Genomic DNA, 18675 nt, shown 5'->3' with positions numbered 1-18675 from the left:
ATAATGAATCCCTTCACTCAGGAGCTGCAGCTTTAGTTAGAGCCTAAGGAAGGGCTGGTGAAGGGCCGGAGGCAGGCAAGTGGACTGGTGTGAAAGCCTTGTGCTCTGAGGACAGATGACATCAGTATCAGGATCTCCGATGAGATATGTAGACTCTTGGACTCCAAGCTGTAGAAACAGAACCTGATTTTAACACGACCCTCGTGATTAGTGTGCACAGTAGAGTGTGAAAAGGACCAGGTTAGAGCCCTCCAGCAGAAGGAACGACGCTTGTGTGCTAACTAGAGCAAAACATGATGAAACGTGACACAGTCAAGCATTCCACACGAATTCCCATTCTCTAATGAATGCTGTTAACACACTTACACATAACAAAAACATCATGCATTCTCTAACTGAACCTGAACCCCAGGCCCATTAGTTGGTATCTTCACTTATATGTGCAACTGCCATCTCAAACTTTTTTTTTCCCTGTTTATTATTTATTTTTGAGAGACAGAGACAGCATGAGCAGGAAAGGGTCAGAGAGAGAGGGAGAAACAGAATGTGAAGCAGGCTCCAGGCTCTGAACTAACTGTCAGCACAGAGTGCGACGCAGGGCTCGAACCCACGAACCATGAGATCCTGACCTGAGATGAAACTGGACACTTAACCGACTGAGCCACCCAGGTGCCCCTCAAACTTAAGATGTCTAAAGTCTTCCTATTTCTTCTTATCAGCATAGAGACTTGCTTATGAGGGCATGGGCATCAGAGGAAGCAAGGCAATGACAAGAAGAGGATGTCATATAAAGATAATCTGTTTGGTAGCTTTTAAAAAAGTGGGAGGTGGGGAGCAGTCCCAGAGGTAAATGGGCAGAGAAAATGGCTAGAGTGACTAACAGATTAATAATGTTTAACAGTTGAGTTACTTGGCTGACCAAGTAAGTAAATATATTGAGATAATGACAGCTAAGCCTTTGTCTACCTAAAAAATCATTTACAAACATGGAAAGGGAGGGACGCCTCCAGGGTTCGATCAGTTAAATGTCTGACTCTTGATCTCAGCTCAGTCATGATCTCACAGTTCATGAGTTCAAGCACTGCACGGGTTCTGTGCTGACAGCGTGGAGCCTGCTTGGGATTCTTTCTCTCCCTCCCGCTCTCTCTGTCCCTTCCCCACTCACACACTCACTCTCACTCTCTATCTTAATATAAATAAATATTTTTAAAAAAACAAACAAATATGAAAAGGGAGAAAACTAAAAAGAATACTCAAATGTTAGGCTGGATTGGAAATGTTACACGTTCGTGAGTTTTTTAATACACACATACTAACAGAGCAATATTTACAGATGTATGTTTGCATCTATCATTCTATTCAAACTACATATACACATAATAAGTTAATATTCCATATATTTTCCAAATAGAAATGGGGTGCCTGACTGGCTCAGTCAGTGGAGCATATACCTCTGGATCTCAGGGTTATGAGTTTGAGCTCCACGTCGAGTATAGAGATTAAATAAAAATAAAACCTTTAGGCAAACCACAAGAGACTCTTAAATACTGAGAACTGAGGGTTGATGGGGGTAGGGGAGAGGGGAAAAGAGGTGATGGGCATGAAGGAGGGCACTTGTTGGAATGAGCTCTGGGTGTTATATGGAAACCAACCTGACAATAAACAAAAAAAAAAAGAAAGAAAAAGAAAATATTGTCATGACTTGTCATGAAAGCAAAAATAAAATAAAATTCACATATATTTTTTTAAAACTAAATAAAATAAAATCTTTAATAAAAACAATATAAAATATGTGTGTGACACACGTACATAATGCACATGTACATAAATACTTGCTAGGTACGCCTGCTGAGTGGGTCTGGAAGCCATGAAGCTGCAGCAGCAGTAAGCGCACTGAGTAATCAGATCATGGTTCTAAATTCTGGCTACACCAGAAGGTACCGGGCTCCTTAGAGACGCATCTGATACAGGAGAAGCGCAGGATGAGCATGGATCATCATGTTGACCATAAAGTAGAGAAATGCTTGAAGAATGATTAGGAAGCATGTCAGAAGGACACAAAAGCCAGACTGAAGGGGCTTCCAATGGCCAAATCAGGGCTAATTTTAATCAGAGAAAATAAATAATAGCAGATTATAATCCACTGACTAAAATAAGAATATGAGTAAAATGAATAGAGAAGGAGGAAAAGTTCTTTGTAGTAGAATGCCAATTAATATATGTAGAAAAACTGATGTATAGAGAAAATCACGTGGCAACCATCATACCAATAATTGATCGAGGCAGAAGTTTCCAATATATACTAAAGCTGGGGGGGGGGGGGAGAGATTTGATGAGAAACAGGAAATGGACATAATAACTGATTATCTCCCCTAACAAAATAGTAATCAATTACTTCACAGCAGGTTAAACCCAGCAGGCACCAACATGACCAGGTGATGATAGTAAACACCACGCATGGAGAAGTGAAAAATCACGCAGCCGCTGATTTTGGCACAAGAACACAGCATCATTTCTGTAACATCCCTGCCGAGAATTCACGGCCTGAGTCTAGTCATCAGGAAACACTGGATGCATCCACGCTACGAAATGTACTCTTGAAGACAGACAAAGCATGAGAGCCAGGAAATACTGACGAACTGTTCAGGATTAGAAAAGATTTTAAAAAGTATTTCTGGAGCCAGTAGTTCTGGGACAACTGGTGGAGTCCACCTGGAGTTGATGCATTGGATGGTGGTGCTGACAGCACTGTGGACGCCCTGGCTGGGAGGTGTGTACGGTGGAATTGTAGGAGCAGTGTCCTCGGTACTTGGAGCTACACTCCAGAGTAGCTAGGGCACATGATGTCAGAAAAAGACTATGTGTGGTAGAGGGATGGAGGGAGAGCAAGCGCAGATAAATGGTAATAGTTGGGGAATCTAGGCAAGAGGACATGAGATTTCTTTGTACTACTCTTGTAACTTTTCTGTTAGGTTAAAGTTTATTTTTAATTAATTTTTTTTAATAATGTCTAAAACTTACTTTTGAAGTTTCCCCTACAAACTTATTCTTCCCACTGGAGGAATAAATATAAATGCAGCTCTTTTCTCCATTCTTCCATTTTTCAGGTCCCAAATTTTAGAAACTCATTCTTTCAATAACTACTCTCCATGTCCAATTCATGAACTAATTCTGCAGGTTCTATCTTCAAAATAGATCTAGAATCCATGACTTCTCACCAGCTCACTGCTACCATCCTAGTCAAACCCAGCATCATATCTCCACTGCGCTAACACAAGCAGCTTCCTGACTGGTTTCCTTGTACTCACCTTGCACTACAGCCTTTTCTCTACACAGCTGCCATTCCTCTGTTCTAGAACTCTCTAAAAGTCTCCCATGTGACCTAGAGACAATAAAAGCCACAGTTCTTACAGTGGCCTACAAAGCCTATGTAATCTGCCTCCCACTCAATTCTATCTCTTGTTCTATTTTAACTGTTAGGGACAGAATAATGTCACCCGCCCAACATTCATTTTGAAGTCCTCACCCCTACACCTCAAAATATATCTATATTTGCACACAGAGTCTTTAAAGAGGTACTTATGGTTAAATAAGGTCATATGAGGGGGCCTTAATCTACGTGAAGACGCAGATTGAAGATAACTACCCACAACCCAAGCCAAGGAGAAAGGCCTCAGAAAAAACAACCCTGCTGACGCTCTTATCTTGGACTTCTAGCCTCCCGAGAATATGAACAACTAAACTTCTGTAGTTTAAGTCATTCATTCCCATTCCATTGGTGCCCATTATGGCAGCCCTAGCAAACTAATGAATAAGCACTCCCCACTCCACCTAGTTCACCAGGACCCAGTCCCTCTGGCCTCCTTGATGTTCCAAACACATAGGGCACGCTCTGCCTCAGGACTCACTGGTCTACCCTCCTAGGAGGACTCCCTTCTCCCAGACATCAAGGTTCTGCTCACTCACTCCTGGCTCACATCATTGAGGTCTTCCCTTACCATCCTGCTGTTTAATATAGCACCCTTACTCCCACCCCCACCGCCACTACAGCCATCTTTGACTATGCTCTTACCCTCCTTCATTTTTCTTGAAATACTTATATATTTGTTGATCGACTATTTCCCTCAAACAAGGAAGGAAGAAATTGCACTCACTGCTGAATTCCCTACATCAAGAAGAATACCTGGTATACAGCAGGTGATCAGATATTGCATGGATGAGAGAATAATGTTCCTATAGCATTTACCTCTTCAGGAGCAAAAGGACAGCATTTGCTGTGCTTGAGTCTAAGCCAGTCGTGGGCTCATCCAGGAACAAGATGGCTGGGTCCGTAATGAGCTCCATTCCTATACTAGTCCTTTTTCTTTCTCCTCCGGACACACCTCGGATAAACTGAGTTCCAACCTAAAACACAAATATCATTATTAACAATTACAACCACAGCCACTACTGTTTGTGGAGATCCTACAATGTGCTGATGCTGTAAGAGGCACTTTATCTCATATACTCACTTACTCCAAATAGCAAATAAATGAAAATAGGGAAGGAGGTAGGTTTCTCTTTAATAAGAAGAGTAAACTGAGGCAGCTCAAACCAGGTAAGTGGCTAAACCTAACATGAAAGCCATGCTTAACAGTACAATATGTTCCCTATCAAGTCAAATATTTAGTTTAAAGGTAATTAAATTAGAATAGTAAAAGATTTGGCCCTGGAATAGTAAAATCACAAACCAAAAGGGAGACAAAAATAGGAGAGGAGAAGGGGAAAGCATCTATAATGTATTAGTCTTTCTTACACCCTCACTCTTCATCCCTCCAAAAGTGCTCACTGTGGCTTGGTGAATAGAAAGTTCACTTTCTATTACACCACATGTTCCTGACTCATTCTTTTGGACAAATCCAGAAGACAGAATATTCTACAGGGCAACTGGCTCAGTCTTTTTAACTAGTCGATGTCACTGTGTGTGGTGGGGGTCAAGGGGGCAAGAAGGTTTTGGGGGAGGGAAGAAGCAATTCCTACATTAAGAGTCTTCAGACAGATCATCAAGGGCTACTAATGCCCTTGGTTGGATGCTGTTAACAACTGAGCTATAACAGACATTTTGGGGACAACTGGGAAAATGTGAATGAATATGGGCTTACCATAGCTGATACTAAGATACTGTTAATTTTGTTAGTTAATAATAGGATTGTGGTAATGTCGGCAAATGTCTTCTTTTTAAGATGCACAATCAGTATTCAGGAGTGAAATACGATATTTATAACTTTTTAAAAAATACTTCAAAAAAATACTTTAGAAAAAAACCCTGAAGCATGTATTGGGAAAAGATGTTAACAACTGGGAAATTTAGGTGAATGTTATTAGCATCATACCATTATATTAATTATTCTATAATCATATAATTATGATACTGATCAGACTATTCTCTCTACATTTCTGTTATGTTTAAAATTTCATAAAAAGGTAAAAAAAAATTAAGTATTTTCAATCAATTAGATAAATAAATTCTAAGAAGTGAACAACTACCTTCAGCTCATTTTCCCAGGAATTATATGCAAATAAGTTAGAGCAATGGCTGTCTATTGGTAAAGAAGTGTGACCTGAAGGTAAAGATGGGAAACGCACCTTACTAAAACGACAAAATGAAAGAAACAGAGCCAAAGCAAAGGAAACCCAAACTCATAAACTCATAAAACAAAAGTAGTAAATGGTGGCATCCCAGAAAGATACTTCCAACCAAAATATAACAAAAGACACTTAACATTTTTTTAAATGTCAGATCATATCACAGGAAGCAGCAGCCAGCAGAACACCCCTTTCTTCATTATCTCTAAGTCAGGGATACGCTTCACAGGGGGATTAGACTATTGCCACCACAGGCTCAGTTGGGAGAGTATACAACTCTTGATCCCAGGGTTGTAAGTTCAAGCCCAAAACTGGGTGTAGAGCTTACTTAAAAATAAAATCTTTAAATGGGGTGCCTGGGTGGCTCAGTCGGTTAAGCCTCTGACTTCAGCTCAGGTCAGATCTCACGTTTGTGGGTTCGAGCCCCGTGTCGGGCTCTGTGCTGGCTCAGAGCCTGGAGCCTGCTTCCGGTTCTGTGTCTCCTTCTCTCTCTGCCCCTCCCCCTCTCATGCTCTGTCTCTGTCTGTATCAAAAATAAGTACAACATTTAAAAAATAATAATAAATTAAATTAAATTAAATAATAAAGAATGCTAAACAATAGCCACCACAATCTAAAAAGCTCATTTTCACCCAAAGCTTCAAGTGTCTTCCCAACAAACCTTTCATTCCTAGTCATCAACTGTAAAGTTCTCTCATTCATTTCATTTCTTCCTCCTGACTCTGCACAACCACAAAAGGAGTTATTTTTGTCTCTCTTAAAACCTAGGAGCCCAGCACAGTAAGTAAATATTGGCAGAAGAAAGGAAGATAGGAGGGAGGGGGGATAAGAGACTAATGTGCCAAAGCTATAGAAAAACAACTGGGATCCCACCTAAATTAGAAACAAACCCTCCCTTAGGGGCGCCCGGGTGGCCCAATCAGTTAAGCATCCGGCTCTTAATTTCAGCTCAGGTCGTGATCTCACAGGTTCGTGAGTTTGAGCCTTGCATTGGGCTCCTTGCACTGACAGTGTGGAGCTCGCTTGGGATTCTCTTTCTCCCTCTCTCTCTCTCTCTGCCCCTCCCATGCACACACTCTCTCTCAAAATAAATAAATAAACTTAAAGAAAGAAAAAGAAACTTTACTTTGACTACATACAGTTTTGAAAGCCAATTATAGCAAAGTGAAACACAGAGCCAGAACCCTTGGATTTTTGCCATTTAAGAATTCCAGAAATATACCTCAAAAGCAATGGAACAAAGTCTCCTGGAGGAAGAGGAAGAACAGCTAAAAGGGGAAAGAAAACAGGAAGAAGGAAAGTTAATGTAAAGACAGTGGATGACCCATGACAAACAGTGTGGGAAAGCGGCAAGAGCTATCATCACATGGAAAGGGCCTCGTGTTCTTTGGAAAAACACTTCTACATACTAGACCACTCTGCCACACCTCACTTGCAGGGTTCAAACATTTTTAGGTCTTTTTCTTGGCTGATTTCCATCTCCATACTATGTTTTTCTCGTTATACAAAGCAGCCACTTTGTATAACCACACATATTATTGACCATACATATTATAGAAAACTTCTGAATAAGAGTTACACTATCCACACAGGTAAGATCCTATTTGCCACCTATGATCCTGTCTGTTTTTTCCACTTTACCTTGGAATCCGCCACTTTATCCAGACCTAATTCCTGAATGACCCTGTTAATCCGCGTATTTTTTTCATAAGTCGACATAGTTGTTGGAAGCCGTAGAGCTGCTGAGAACTGTAAATTTTCTCTCACTGTCAGAGTGCCCATCACGACATCATCCTTAAAGCAAAATGGCATTTTAACAATACATATTAGGTCTTTCCTAATACTATCACCCTTAAGTACATGTAATGTAATCCACAAGAATAACACACCCAACGTAAAGTCCTAGCTAATGATATATTTGCAATCATATAAATGAAAAACAGCTCCTTCACATATAGACAGCTGGAAAAGCCTGATGGCATAATTTTCACCCTGTATTGGTACCCCCAAATAGACACAGGGCATTATGATTACTGCCATCAGACATGTCATACTGCTCTATGCAGAATTTACCATAACATCTTTCTAAGCTGGAGGAAGAACAAGGCTAAAGGTAGGACCACCAGGGAATAAATACCGCAGTGTCTTATGGAAATGAGAACTAGAATGGAAATCATTGCCCTTACCGTGGCTGTATTCCTCACTCTCCCTGCCTTTTCATTTCACACTACTTTGAACCTTATGGGAGATTATGAAAAGCTGGTGTAAAGGAAACTGGTTCTATAAATATGTCATAATGTCAGTTGGAAGTATGCTGAACCATTAGCCAAGGCACTTGCCCACAAAGAAATAGAAGAAAGCTAAAATACAAATCCACAAATACTCACTTGTACCACGTAACCTGAATTACATTTGAAATTGGCAGGTCGAGGTGCTCCATTTATCAAAACATCTCCAGATAATCCATGTGGATCTTTCCTCGCAGCTAAGACATCTAACAACCTATGAGAGGACACATACATTGCGGTTTTTCTCCAACTCAGGCTATATCTCTCAGCTACCCTGAATCCAAATCTGCTCAAATTAGAAAATTAAGTGATCAAGAAATTCTATGGATTATCTAAAATTATGTATATTTTTAAATTCTTACCTTCCCTTTTTTAGTACATGCTACAATAAAGCCCAAAACATGAAACCGAGACACTGCTGGCTGATCTGGCACAGACTTCCAAAAGAATCTTCCAGGCTGTGTGACCTTGGGGGTCTCAAGGCAGGCTATGTGCTCCTTTGTCTAAGATACAACACTTCACTTACACCTTTGGCTCCATCTCCCCACTTTCCATGTTTTCTCCCTCCTTCCCTCCCCCATAGATCAAACTATAGCCAATAGTTGTATGCCTATCATGTCCTGTTAGTAAGCTGACCGAACAAGATTTCCCAGTCCTTGAGACAAATGCAAGCCAGCACTGCTGCATGTTATCTGCAGGGCCTAGAACCAGACTAGACGTGCAGCAAGTGCTCAACAAATACATGCTTACGTGAAAGTAATCTTGAGCTGCAAAGAAAAAGCTGATTTATATTATCATACTCACGAAGATTTGCCTCCACCTGTGGGTCCCAGAATGGCATTGAGGCCAGGTCTCATGATGCCACTGTAAACACAAACATACCAATTGACTGGCCTGCTTCAAAACTGGTTCTATTAATTTAGGATCTGTATTTAATACACTCAATAAAAGTGATTAACAGAAAACAAGCACAAACAAACTCTTTAAGGAAAAAGGCACTGAACTGTCGATTAACATAAGTCCCGCGTACAAACAATGGTAATCAATACTCAAGATGTCTACGAAAAATGGCTTGGGTCCTTCTAAATTCCTTTCACTTCTTCTCTAAATCATTTCTATTTTTTGAAAAAGGACACAAGAAAGTTCATGTTTCCTTAAAGTAACAGAATCTAGTGAAACATCTCTATTAGCATTTATCCCTCCAAACACAGTGTAAAGAGCATAGCAAATCTTAACTATAAATATTCAGTGACATTAATCATCCTCAAGTCACCTCATTTGCTACCTAGTCGAGTTCTACACAATTAATAAGTCGATGGAGTTCTAGAATCACCAGTAGTAGTGCTCTCACTGCTTAAATCTACTCAGATAAAAAAATGTATCTGAAGTAGAAATTCAACAGCTAGATTAAAGCACCTGACAGGTAAAAGAAAGAAACAAAAAACACATCACCCATTCTTAACCCTCACAAACTTTCTAGTGAATTAGAAAAAGCAGAACATATACTCTCAAGATGTATCGATCATTTTCTTTTTCATAGAGTTTCAGGTAAATGGACTTGGAAATTCTCAGGGTAGAAGTGGTAGATGCCACTTTCTGTAGGGAACAACTTAAGTTGTCACAACTGTAAAATGGCTGGTGGATGCTGGAGTGATAGGTAGCTTTCACTCTGTTCCTCAACGGAGGTGCCTCACACAGAGACACTGAACAAATACAATGAGTTTGGTAAGTTAGGAACAAGCTATAGAACAGAAAAATCTCCTATTCTTTCAATGACCTCTTCTCCTCCCCTCATCCCTGAAAGTAAAAACACATACTGGCTGAGTGAACTTTCAAGGTGCATTTATCTGTAGCTCTTGATACATCTTCTTTATTAATAGCTACCTCGTAACTGCTTCTAAAATGACTGGAAAGAAGCTTGTTATTCACTAAGACTTAATTGTCAGAAAACTCTCCCAGGCTTTTAAAAACATGTATTCATGTAAAGATCAACTAATCCTAAATGATTAGCCCAAAATTGAATGTGAACACTCTAGGACAATTTCATAGGCCCCCAAGTTACACTTACTTTGGCACTAAACCCTACCATTACAAAAAAAACCAATAATGTATAACCACTAATGCAAGAAAGAGTTCCAATTGGGAGCAGTGGCTAATTCTCCCTCCATTCATTCAACACAATTATCCAGTGACTACTACGTATGTACAAGACACTCTTCTAGGACATGGGACAGAGAATAAGACAAAGTCCTAAGCCTCATGGAGTTTACAGTCCAAGGGTCAGCAAAAGAGAGCTGGTCACCTGCTTTCTGTTTTCATAAACAAAGTATTATTGAAACAGAGCCACACTCATTCATTTATGTCCATGGCTGCTTTCACGCTACAATGACAGAATTGAGTCGTTGCAACACAGATCTATAGCCCATAAAGCTGAAAATATTTACTATCAGGCCCTTTACAGAAAGTCTGTTGACCCTTGTTCCGGTTTATGGTCTCCAATCCCCTGGTTCCCTCACCCTGCCCTCCATTCTGCTATCATCCCTCAAAACCCACTTCCCACCCTTATTTACAGCTTTACAGCATTTATGTGCACGAAAGTCTCCCTCACTGTGCTGTAAAACTTTGTCAACAAGAATGGTGCATTCTTATGTCACCCCTCACTTCACCATAGCATGTAGCACAGTGGTCTACAATGGGTAGATCATTGAAAATACCAAGTGAAGGCTAGCTAAAGGATTCATGTCACATCTATCACATTTTAGTATGTAATGGTTAATTCTCGGGTCCCATTTTATGGAGGGCCATGCCATTCCCACTGCTTGGAGCTACCTTCCCTCCCTACCCTGCTGTACACACACTCTTCACTTTCTCTCTCATGCCCCTGGGCCTCCAATTTAGGATTAGGGGCTTTGTGGTATCTTCTAATTCTTCTATCTATCCCTCTAGAGTGAAGTGTTTTACCGGTCTGAATCCACCATTAGATTAGAAGGCTTCTGGGAATAGAGGGCATCTTGCACAATGTCAAGCACCTGGCAGACACTTAAAATTTATTGAATAAATTTTGATAAATGACCATTACTTACAGGAAAGCTAAAAAACAGTTTTCAATAAAAACAAATGTCAAGGGGTACCTGGGAGGCTCAGTCGGTTAAGTGTCTGACTTTGTCTCAGGTCATAATTTCACAGTTCATGAGTCCAAGCCCCTCATGGAGCTCTTTGCTGACAGCTCAGAGCCTGGAGCCTGCTTTGGATTCTGTCTCCCACTCCTCTCTCTGCCCCTTCCTCACGCAAGCTCTGTCTCTCTCTGTCTCTGAGAAATGAATGAACCTTAAAAAAATTTTTTTAATTATGTCAACATAAATTATAAATTTTAAAAATCCTGGAACAGTATAAAAAATTTACCTGAAGATTAAAAAATATTCACACATCTACTAGAATAGACCATTTTTTCCATAGATCTTCAGCCTTGGTGAAGAAAAGTCCAAATACTCGGTAGGGAGACAAACTAAGTGTAATAAAAAGATTTTTCATGAGGAAGTAAAATCTCACCTGTTTGAATGCTTATAGTCAGATTTTGTTTTATCTTCTTCCCCCCACAGAGAAAATCGGGTTCTAGTTACTTAGATCTACAAATGAGATTACAAAGTGTCCAAAGGAAACTCAAGATTCTCACCGGTTTTTTTGAAATACAGTTACTACTGTGAATACTGGTGGTTCTAGTAAACACAAATCAAAAATAAGGTTCATGAGAGCAACCTTTCCCCATCCCAGAAACTCTACTTAGTTGAAGTCAACAGGCAGGGGAAACATAAGAAGCACTGCAGCAAAACTAGGGGTAACCTTCCTCAGGGATCCCTAAACCAGACATGTGAGCAAATAAGGAAACCAACCTCACCTGTCCTTTCAACCATAAAATTATAATGAATTCCAAGATTTGACTGAGTTTTTATGAACCTACTTAGGCATGCAAGGATGAACTCACTCAGTGCTAAAATGCATACCACTGAACCATAAACTTTTATGAAGTCTTGAAGAGATGACACTTTTACGGTACCAAGTTACTAACCTAGTAGTTTTAAAACATAAGATAAATGTACACTTGCATAGCACACATTTTAAATCTATTCAACCTGCACACATTCAGGTCCTTTGTTACCTTTCACTTAGCACAATATCTGAAGTGACCAACATTTTTTTATTAAGTTTTTTAAGTTTATTTATTTTTGAGAGAGAGAGAAAGCACACATGATGGAGGGACAGAGAGAGAGAGCAAGCAAGAGAGAGAGAATCCCAAGGAGGCTCCATATTGTCCGTACAGAGCCAGTCATGGGGCTCAAACCCACAAACAGTGAAATCATGACCTGAGCCGAAATCAAGAGTCAGAGGCTCAACTGACTGAGCTACCCAGGCACTGCATGACCAACATTTTCTTGATTATCATGTTCCACAAAAAATTATCAGCTTTTCAGAAAAGTTAGTTGATTCTAATCTAGGCATGCAGCAAAAGATAAAACCTTTGCATCTACCATTCCTCTCCTATTTTCCTACTCAAGGTTTCTCAACTAACACACAAAAGCAACAAGGAAGTAGGCATGACAGTAGGTATTACTGCATGGAGAAAGTACTATCTAAGCGTACCCTCCTGGCAACCCAATCAGTCTCAGATCCCCAGAGTTTCTTCCCTGCCCACAGACAAAAGAGCCAGAAAAAGTTATTTCTTTGTCTAGGAGAAATTATTTCCCCTATTAAACAAATAGGCTACGCTGTCTGAGCATGCCTAGACTCACTCCCCCCTCCACAGAGAGGAAGAACCAAGCTCACCTCTGTAGACATTAGAAAAACATTAAAACCCTGATGGCTATCATCTGTGAAAAAGTAGAGACACCTGGGACAAAGTGGATTCTGCATAAATGCTCACTGTTCTCTCTCCACTCTACTGCCCACTCCACCTCGACATGATGCATTCATTCTGGATGAAGAGAATGAAGACCACAGCTTTGTACTGATTTGAATTCTAAAATACAGTTAGACATATTGATCTGATTCCTAATTTCCCTAACCACTTTGGACTTGCACTGCATCACGTAAGCTAAGCTATAGCTGTCTTATATTTAAGTAGTCTCTCTCTGCTTGTGTACTGGGGAGAAGCAATAAGTAAATGGTACAAATTAATTTATAAACAGACCACTCCTTTAAAGCAAGTGTATTTGAAAACCAAAGTACTTTTACAACATACTGTCATTTCCCCTACCTGGTTCTTGCATCGAGAACATGAAGGACATAAAGTACATGAGTACCTAAAAGTGTCTGGCTCATAAGGTACAATAGCAGGTCTTCTCTCTGTTCCACGATTAAGAAACTAAAGTTCAGAGATTATAATTATGCCCCCACAACCAAGAACTAGTAAGTGATACAGCCAGTCACTTTCCAGTAAACCACAAGGTATACCCAGGAATAACTAAATGACACATTAATTGTTCAGTTTCCCAAGCAAAAGTTGATCTACATAGAGCAACCACTTTAACAATAGTTTGGCAGCTCCTTTAAAGTTAACCACAAACCTAATATGTGATCCACCATTTCACTCCAAGTTCAGCCACAAGAAATAAAAGCATGTGTCTCTATGTCTGCATAGAGTGGTACACAAATGTTCTTAAGTCCTTTATTTGCAATAAGCAAAACCTGTCAAGCTCACTGTATGTCAATAAAGTTGTTTCTAATACAAGTTCATGCACATACTTGATATTTGTCAGTATTTCTTTCTCAACTGTTTTTCGACCAAGAAGAAAGCCGCTCTTCACTTTTACTCGATAGTTGATGTTATGAAAACTTAGCACAGCTACTTCGGTAAACGTCTTCAGGTTGTTGGAGGTTGTCCTGGGGAGGTCACTGGTGTTTCTTCGTGACATTGGGATACAAACTTGGTCATTATTGGAAGACATCTGGAGAGTTTCTGCCTCTCTGTAGAGGGAAAAGCAACAGTAAGTTGATCGTCCAGATAAATGAGGTTGTAAATACCAGTTAACAGTACACTTAAAACAAGTCATTTTGGCACACATCTCCAATTACAAAATAAATAAATCCTGGAAATGTAATACACGACATGGTAGCTATAGATAATAACACTGCATTGTATATTTGAAAGTTGTTAAAATGGGCAGATCTTGAAAGTTCTCATCACAAAAAAAAAATTGTGACTTTGTGATGGATGTTAATGAGACTTATAGTGATCATTTTACAATATAAACAAATATTAAATCACTGTATATATACCTGAAACTAATGTAATGGTATATTTCAATTATACCTCAATTCAGAAAAATTAAAAATAGAGACCTAAATTTTTAAGAAGAATGTAAAATACCTGGTTAGTCCTTTTTTGCATGGTGAAGTAAAAATATTTTGGATACAATGGGTTCAATAAAATATACTATTATATATGTTTTAAAAACAAGTCCATTTTAAACTAGGATGCAGTAAATAGTTTCATCCTCAATGAACAGGCCATACTGTGGTAAGAACGACCGTAGGACCTAGATTAGGGGGCAGACACCACTCGAAACACATAAACTCCAATTAGTTGTTAATTAAACATTTGACAAGGAAATACAGAGATTAAAAATTACTCAAAACTCATGAAGCAGGAAAAAGATAAGTGGGAGTTAGACTTGCCTGGATTGAAAAGCATGTTACAATACAATTCAAGATTAGGGGCAGACCACATGATTACCATCACCTGTTTTTGCTGTTTGATTTTTGGGGTTCCTGGAATAGTTATTACAAAAAGGGGGTTAATCCAGGCAGTCTGGGACAAGAGAAATTTCTCTGAATTTATAGCTCCTGACTTTATATCCCTGGCTGTCATACTCCCTAAATCAGCCAAGAAGATACGCTCCAAAACTGTTTGGGATGACATAATCATTTCTTAGTGGGTGAACATATTTAATTCTAGGAAAATTTAGAATCAAATATAAAAATGATTAAGAAACCCAAACCAATAATGAAGCAGGTATAGAATTTAGAACAAAAACAGAGTATTAAATTTATAAATGGAGTTTAGAGGTGCCTATGTGACTCAGTCAGTTAAGCATCCCACTTTGGCCCAGGTCTTGATTTCGTGGTTTGTGGGTTCGAACCTCACATTGGGATCTGTGCTGACAGCTCAAGCCTGGAGCCGGCTTCAAATCCTGTGTCTCACTCTCTCTCTGCCCCTCCCCACCTCACACAGCCACATACACACTCTCTCTCTCTCTCTCAAAAATAAACAAACATTAAAAGAAATTAATAAAAAAATAAATTTTTAAGTGGAGTTTAAAAATGCTCCCTAAAACTGGGTACTTGTGTGCCCATTAATTTTTTTTTAATGCTTCATAAGACAAATCATAGAAGTTTCCTTTAAAAGACTTAGACTAAGACTTATGGTGAACTTAATAGCTTGTGAGCTAGGTTTTAAATGTCAAATGACCATCAACTTTGTTTTTTGTTTTGTTTTGTTCTGTTTTGTTTTGCTGGAGTATAGTTGACAATCCCAGTTTTAACTTTTAAAAATCAAAGTAATCAGCGCGCCTGGGTGGCTCAGTTGGTTGAGCGTCTAATTCTTGATTTCGGGTCAGGTTATGACTCCAGGGTTGTGGGATGGAGCCTGGCATTAGGCTTCATGCTGAGCATAGAACCTGCTCAGGATTCTCAATCTCTCTCTCCCCCACCCACCCTGTCCCTCTCCCTGGCTCACACACTCTCTCTCTAAAATAAAAAATAAAATAAAATTAATTTAATTAAAAACAATAAAAATAAAAGTTATCCATGAAGAACTTTCTCTCTGGCTATTCCAAATGTAGCATCCTCCAAAGAACAACTGTGAAAGTGACAAAAGGTAACATACAACTATTTGGAGATCTGTGTGATGAGTAACCACAGCTTCTAGGACTTACAGAGCCAAAATCCTAGAAAGGAGAGAACACAAAGGCAAACCCAGCATTCTGTGCCCTTTCTTCTCAAGGCAAATTGTACACACATGTGGAAATTTTCAGAAAAAACAGGCAGAAAGAAGCTGCTTAGTCTAAAAGTCTGAGGAAATATTTAATCAGTAAATGATAAAGAAAATTTTTAACTTTTAGTATTTTTGGACCCTGCTCCTGGGCTCTCAGAGAAGCTAAATTTAACTTTTCCTACCAAGGTTAAAATGACCTGACAAAATCTCAAAGCATAAGCTCTATTTCTGCCTGGAGCACACACTATATGTCTGCTTCATTCAAAAAATTACCAAAAAGAAGCATTCCAAACATAAAGATAAGAATAACAAAAGAAACCTCTCTGGTTCTCCTAAGGGGAAAGTCATATAGCCCTGCACATGCTAAAAACATACGATCAAGTCTGTAACTTCCTGGAATGTCCATCATCATGATGTTTGACTCTTTCTGTAAAACACACACACACACACACAGATAACCCTGCACCAAATGTTCCTTCCCCAAAGCACTCTCTTCTTTGTCAGGATAATGTATCTTGGGCTGTTGTGCTAACTTGGGCTCAAATAAAAGTCTTTCCCTTTCTCTTTAAAAATTTTAAAACGATTTGTTCACTTGGCATCAACATTACTTGGCATCAAAGGGCAGGATATCAGAGCAACTCTCCGGAGACCTCCTGGGTGGGGGTCCTCTGGAACTTGGGCGCTGGGAACCAACACAGGTCCTCTGTGCCCCTCTGAACTCCCAGCACCTCATAGATGTATGGGGTGAATTCTCCTGATAGCTGCACCTCCTCAATTTGACTTTATGGTCCTGGCTCTTATTCAAGCTGGTGAGTTACAGGAAGGTTCTCTGGGTGGGAATAACCTAGAGGGGCTGGAATTGATGGGCTGGATGTCTTAATTTGCCATTATACTAACTGGCATACTATCAGTGTAAGGCTTGAGTATATTTTCTGGCTCAAAATATGAGAGACTGAATCACTCAGCTCTAAGCAGCAGGAACATTTGCTCCTTCTGGCCAAATAATCCTTGCAGGTGACTGAAAGCCTATAATGGAAGTGTCAGAGGATATTCCTCAAGACCTGCAGAGGTCCCATAGGAATGTCCCATCTCATAAAGTAATTAATGATTGACTGGTCCAGGGACACACACAGAAAGACTGATCACCCAGTGCTCCCAGCCCCTCCACGGTCTTTGACCTCACTGAGAGAAACCCAGATACATCAGAAGGTGTATCACGGCCCTTGTTCCAACTCTCACAAGCAGCACCCTCTCACCCCACCACACCTACTATCCTTAGATCTTATTCAAGCCTTATTCTAAAAATAAAACTGAAACTAAAAGGAATGGGGAACCATGCTGCAAAAGCGTAACAGCTGCTGCAAAACCAGCAACAACCCACAGGAAACTCTGGCAGATACGTGTACCCTACACATGGAGCCTATACATGCAAGTGCTGACTCGTGGGAAAAGTTAAGGATAACCTGAGTCTCAAATCCCAAATGGGGTTCTCTGACATATCTGGATTAGTTTTCTTGTGTATGTCACTAGAGAAAACCAGCTGTAAGGCTAATCAGCTGGACACTAGGAAGTCATTTGGTTTAACCAGTGAACCCCCTGGCTTTGGGGAGAGAAACCAACGCTCACAGAGGTACGCTGGGCTTCATTCAGTTTGTTTGTTGCTGCAGTTTTTTGTATCTTTGGAAAAAACCAACCGTATTCTAACTGGAAATGGAAAATAACTAATTAATGGATCCAGAAATTATCATGCTGTCTTGTAATCATATTTGTTTTAATAAAAGGATATTTGGAAACTGGGCCTAAGATGTCCTCTCCACAAATATTACTGAAACAGAGTTTGTGTCTTGTTTGTGTATGTGTCCTTACATGTTACGAATGAGGTATTTTTCTCTACCTCCAAACAGTATCACTAAACTTAATATGTAAGGGAGCTCTATTTAATTAGCTTAAAGGCGAGAGCTGATGAGAAACTGGGCACTGTAAACCTCAGAAAGATAAAAATAACTCAAATGATTTTCAAGTTCATATGATCTGGAATAAAATTCCCTACACTCAGGCTTTTATGTGACTCCATAATAAAGATGCCTCACAGCAAGGAAAGTTGAAAGGGATAAGGATAGACAAAGATTTAAGACACCTGACCCACTTCCCAATAGTCAACATCATGAAGAAAAGGGGGAGCAAGACAGGCAGACACCGGGAATCCTAAAACCACCCCTTAAACACAAACACCAGGACCAGTGCCCAACCCCTGCCTGCTCCTCCAGCTCCTCCAGTGGGCTGAAAGCAACCAGAGAAAAAAGCCTGTTTTGCAGGAGGGAAATACAGGAGACAGAACTAAAGGAATATTAGTCCAAACTTTGACCGTGCCCCTGGCCTTGGCAGCAGCACCCCTGCCACCTCCGCCCCCTCCTGTTCCCATACTGCCATCGGGGTCACTCACAAAACCGGCTCATATACCACTGCCTCCAGCACCGTCCACTCCTACTCCTCCTAAAGCACTGCAAGCTGTTGGGCCACCTCCTTACAAAGTCCAAACTGGAGCAGCTCCCAAACCAGCATGAAGAGGCCTGAGAGCTCCCTTAGACTTAAGCGGCTCACTAGAGACTTCCTCACAGGAGCCGCAGGTAAAACTGACAGCGAGGAACAGGAATGAGTTGCTTTAAGTGAACACAGGTGCAACATATTCAATATTAAAGCTAACTTGGGGCGCCTGGGTGGCTCAGTCAGTTGAGCGTCCGGCTTCAGCTCAGGTCATGATCTCACAGTTCA

The 18675-nt window shown here is 40.1% G+C and overlaps 1 protein-coding gene across 6 annotated transcripts in view; it reads right to left on the bottom strand.

Annotated features, from left to right (window-relative positions):
* Window positions 1–18675, bottom strand: part of ABCG2 (ATP binding cassette subfamily G member 2 (Junior blood group)) — a 133101-nt gene that overhangs the window by 28130 nt on the left and 86296 nt on the right. For all 6 annotated transcript variants that reach the window (XM_029943290.1, XM_029943317.1, XM_029943309.1 and 3 more), the window contains 5 exons: window positions 13653–13874; window positions 8718–8777; window positions 8013–8127; window positions 7267–7419; window positions 4247–4404 (listed from right to left, as the gene is read on the bottom strand). In XM_029943290.1, the coding sequence (XP_029799150.1) occupies window positions 4247–4404; window positions 7267–7419; window positions 8013–8127; window positions 8718–8777; window positions 13653–13855 (689 nt within the window). In that variant the 5' untranslated portion in view covers window positions 13856–13874. The remainder of the gene's footprint in view (window positions 1–4246; window positions 4405–7266; window positions 7420–8012; window positions 8128–8717; window positions 8778–13652; window positions 13875–18675) is intronic.

This window comes from Suricata suricatta, chromosome 1 (genome assembly GCF_006229205.1).
Source record: "Suricata suricatta isolate VVHF042 chromosome 1, meerkat_22Aug2017_6uvM2_HiC, whole genome shotgun sequence".
In the NCBI taxonomy this organism is placed as follows: Eukaryota; Metazoa; Chordata; class Mammalia; order Carnivora; family Herpestidae; genus Suricata; species Suricata suricatta.
This window is presented reverse-complemented; position numbering and strand designations above follow the sequence as displayed.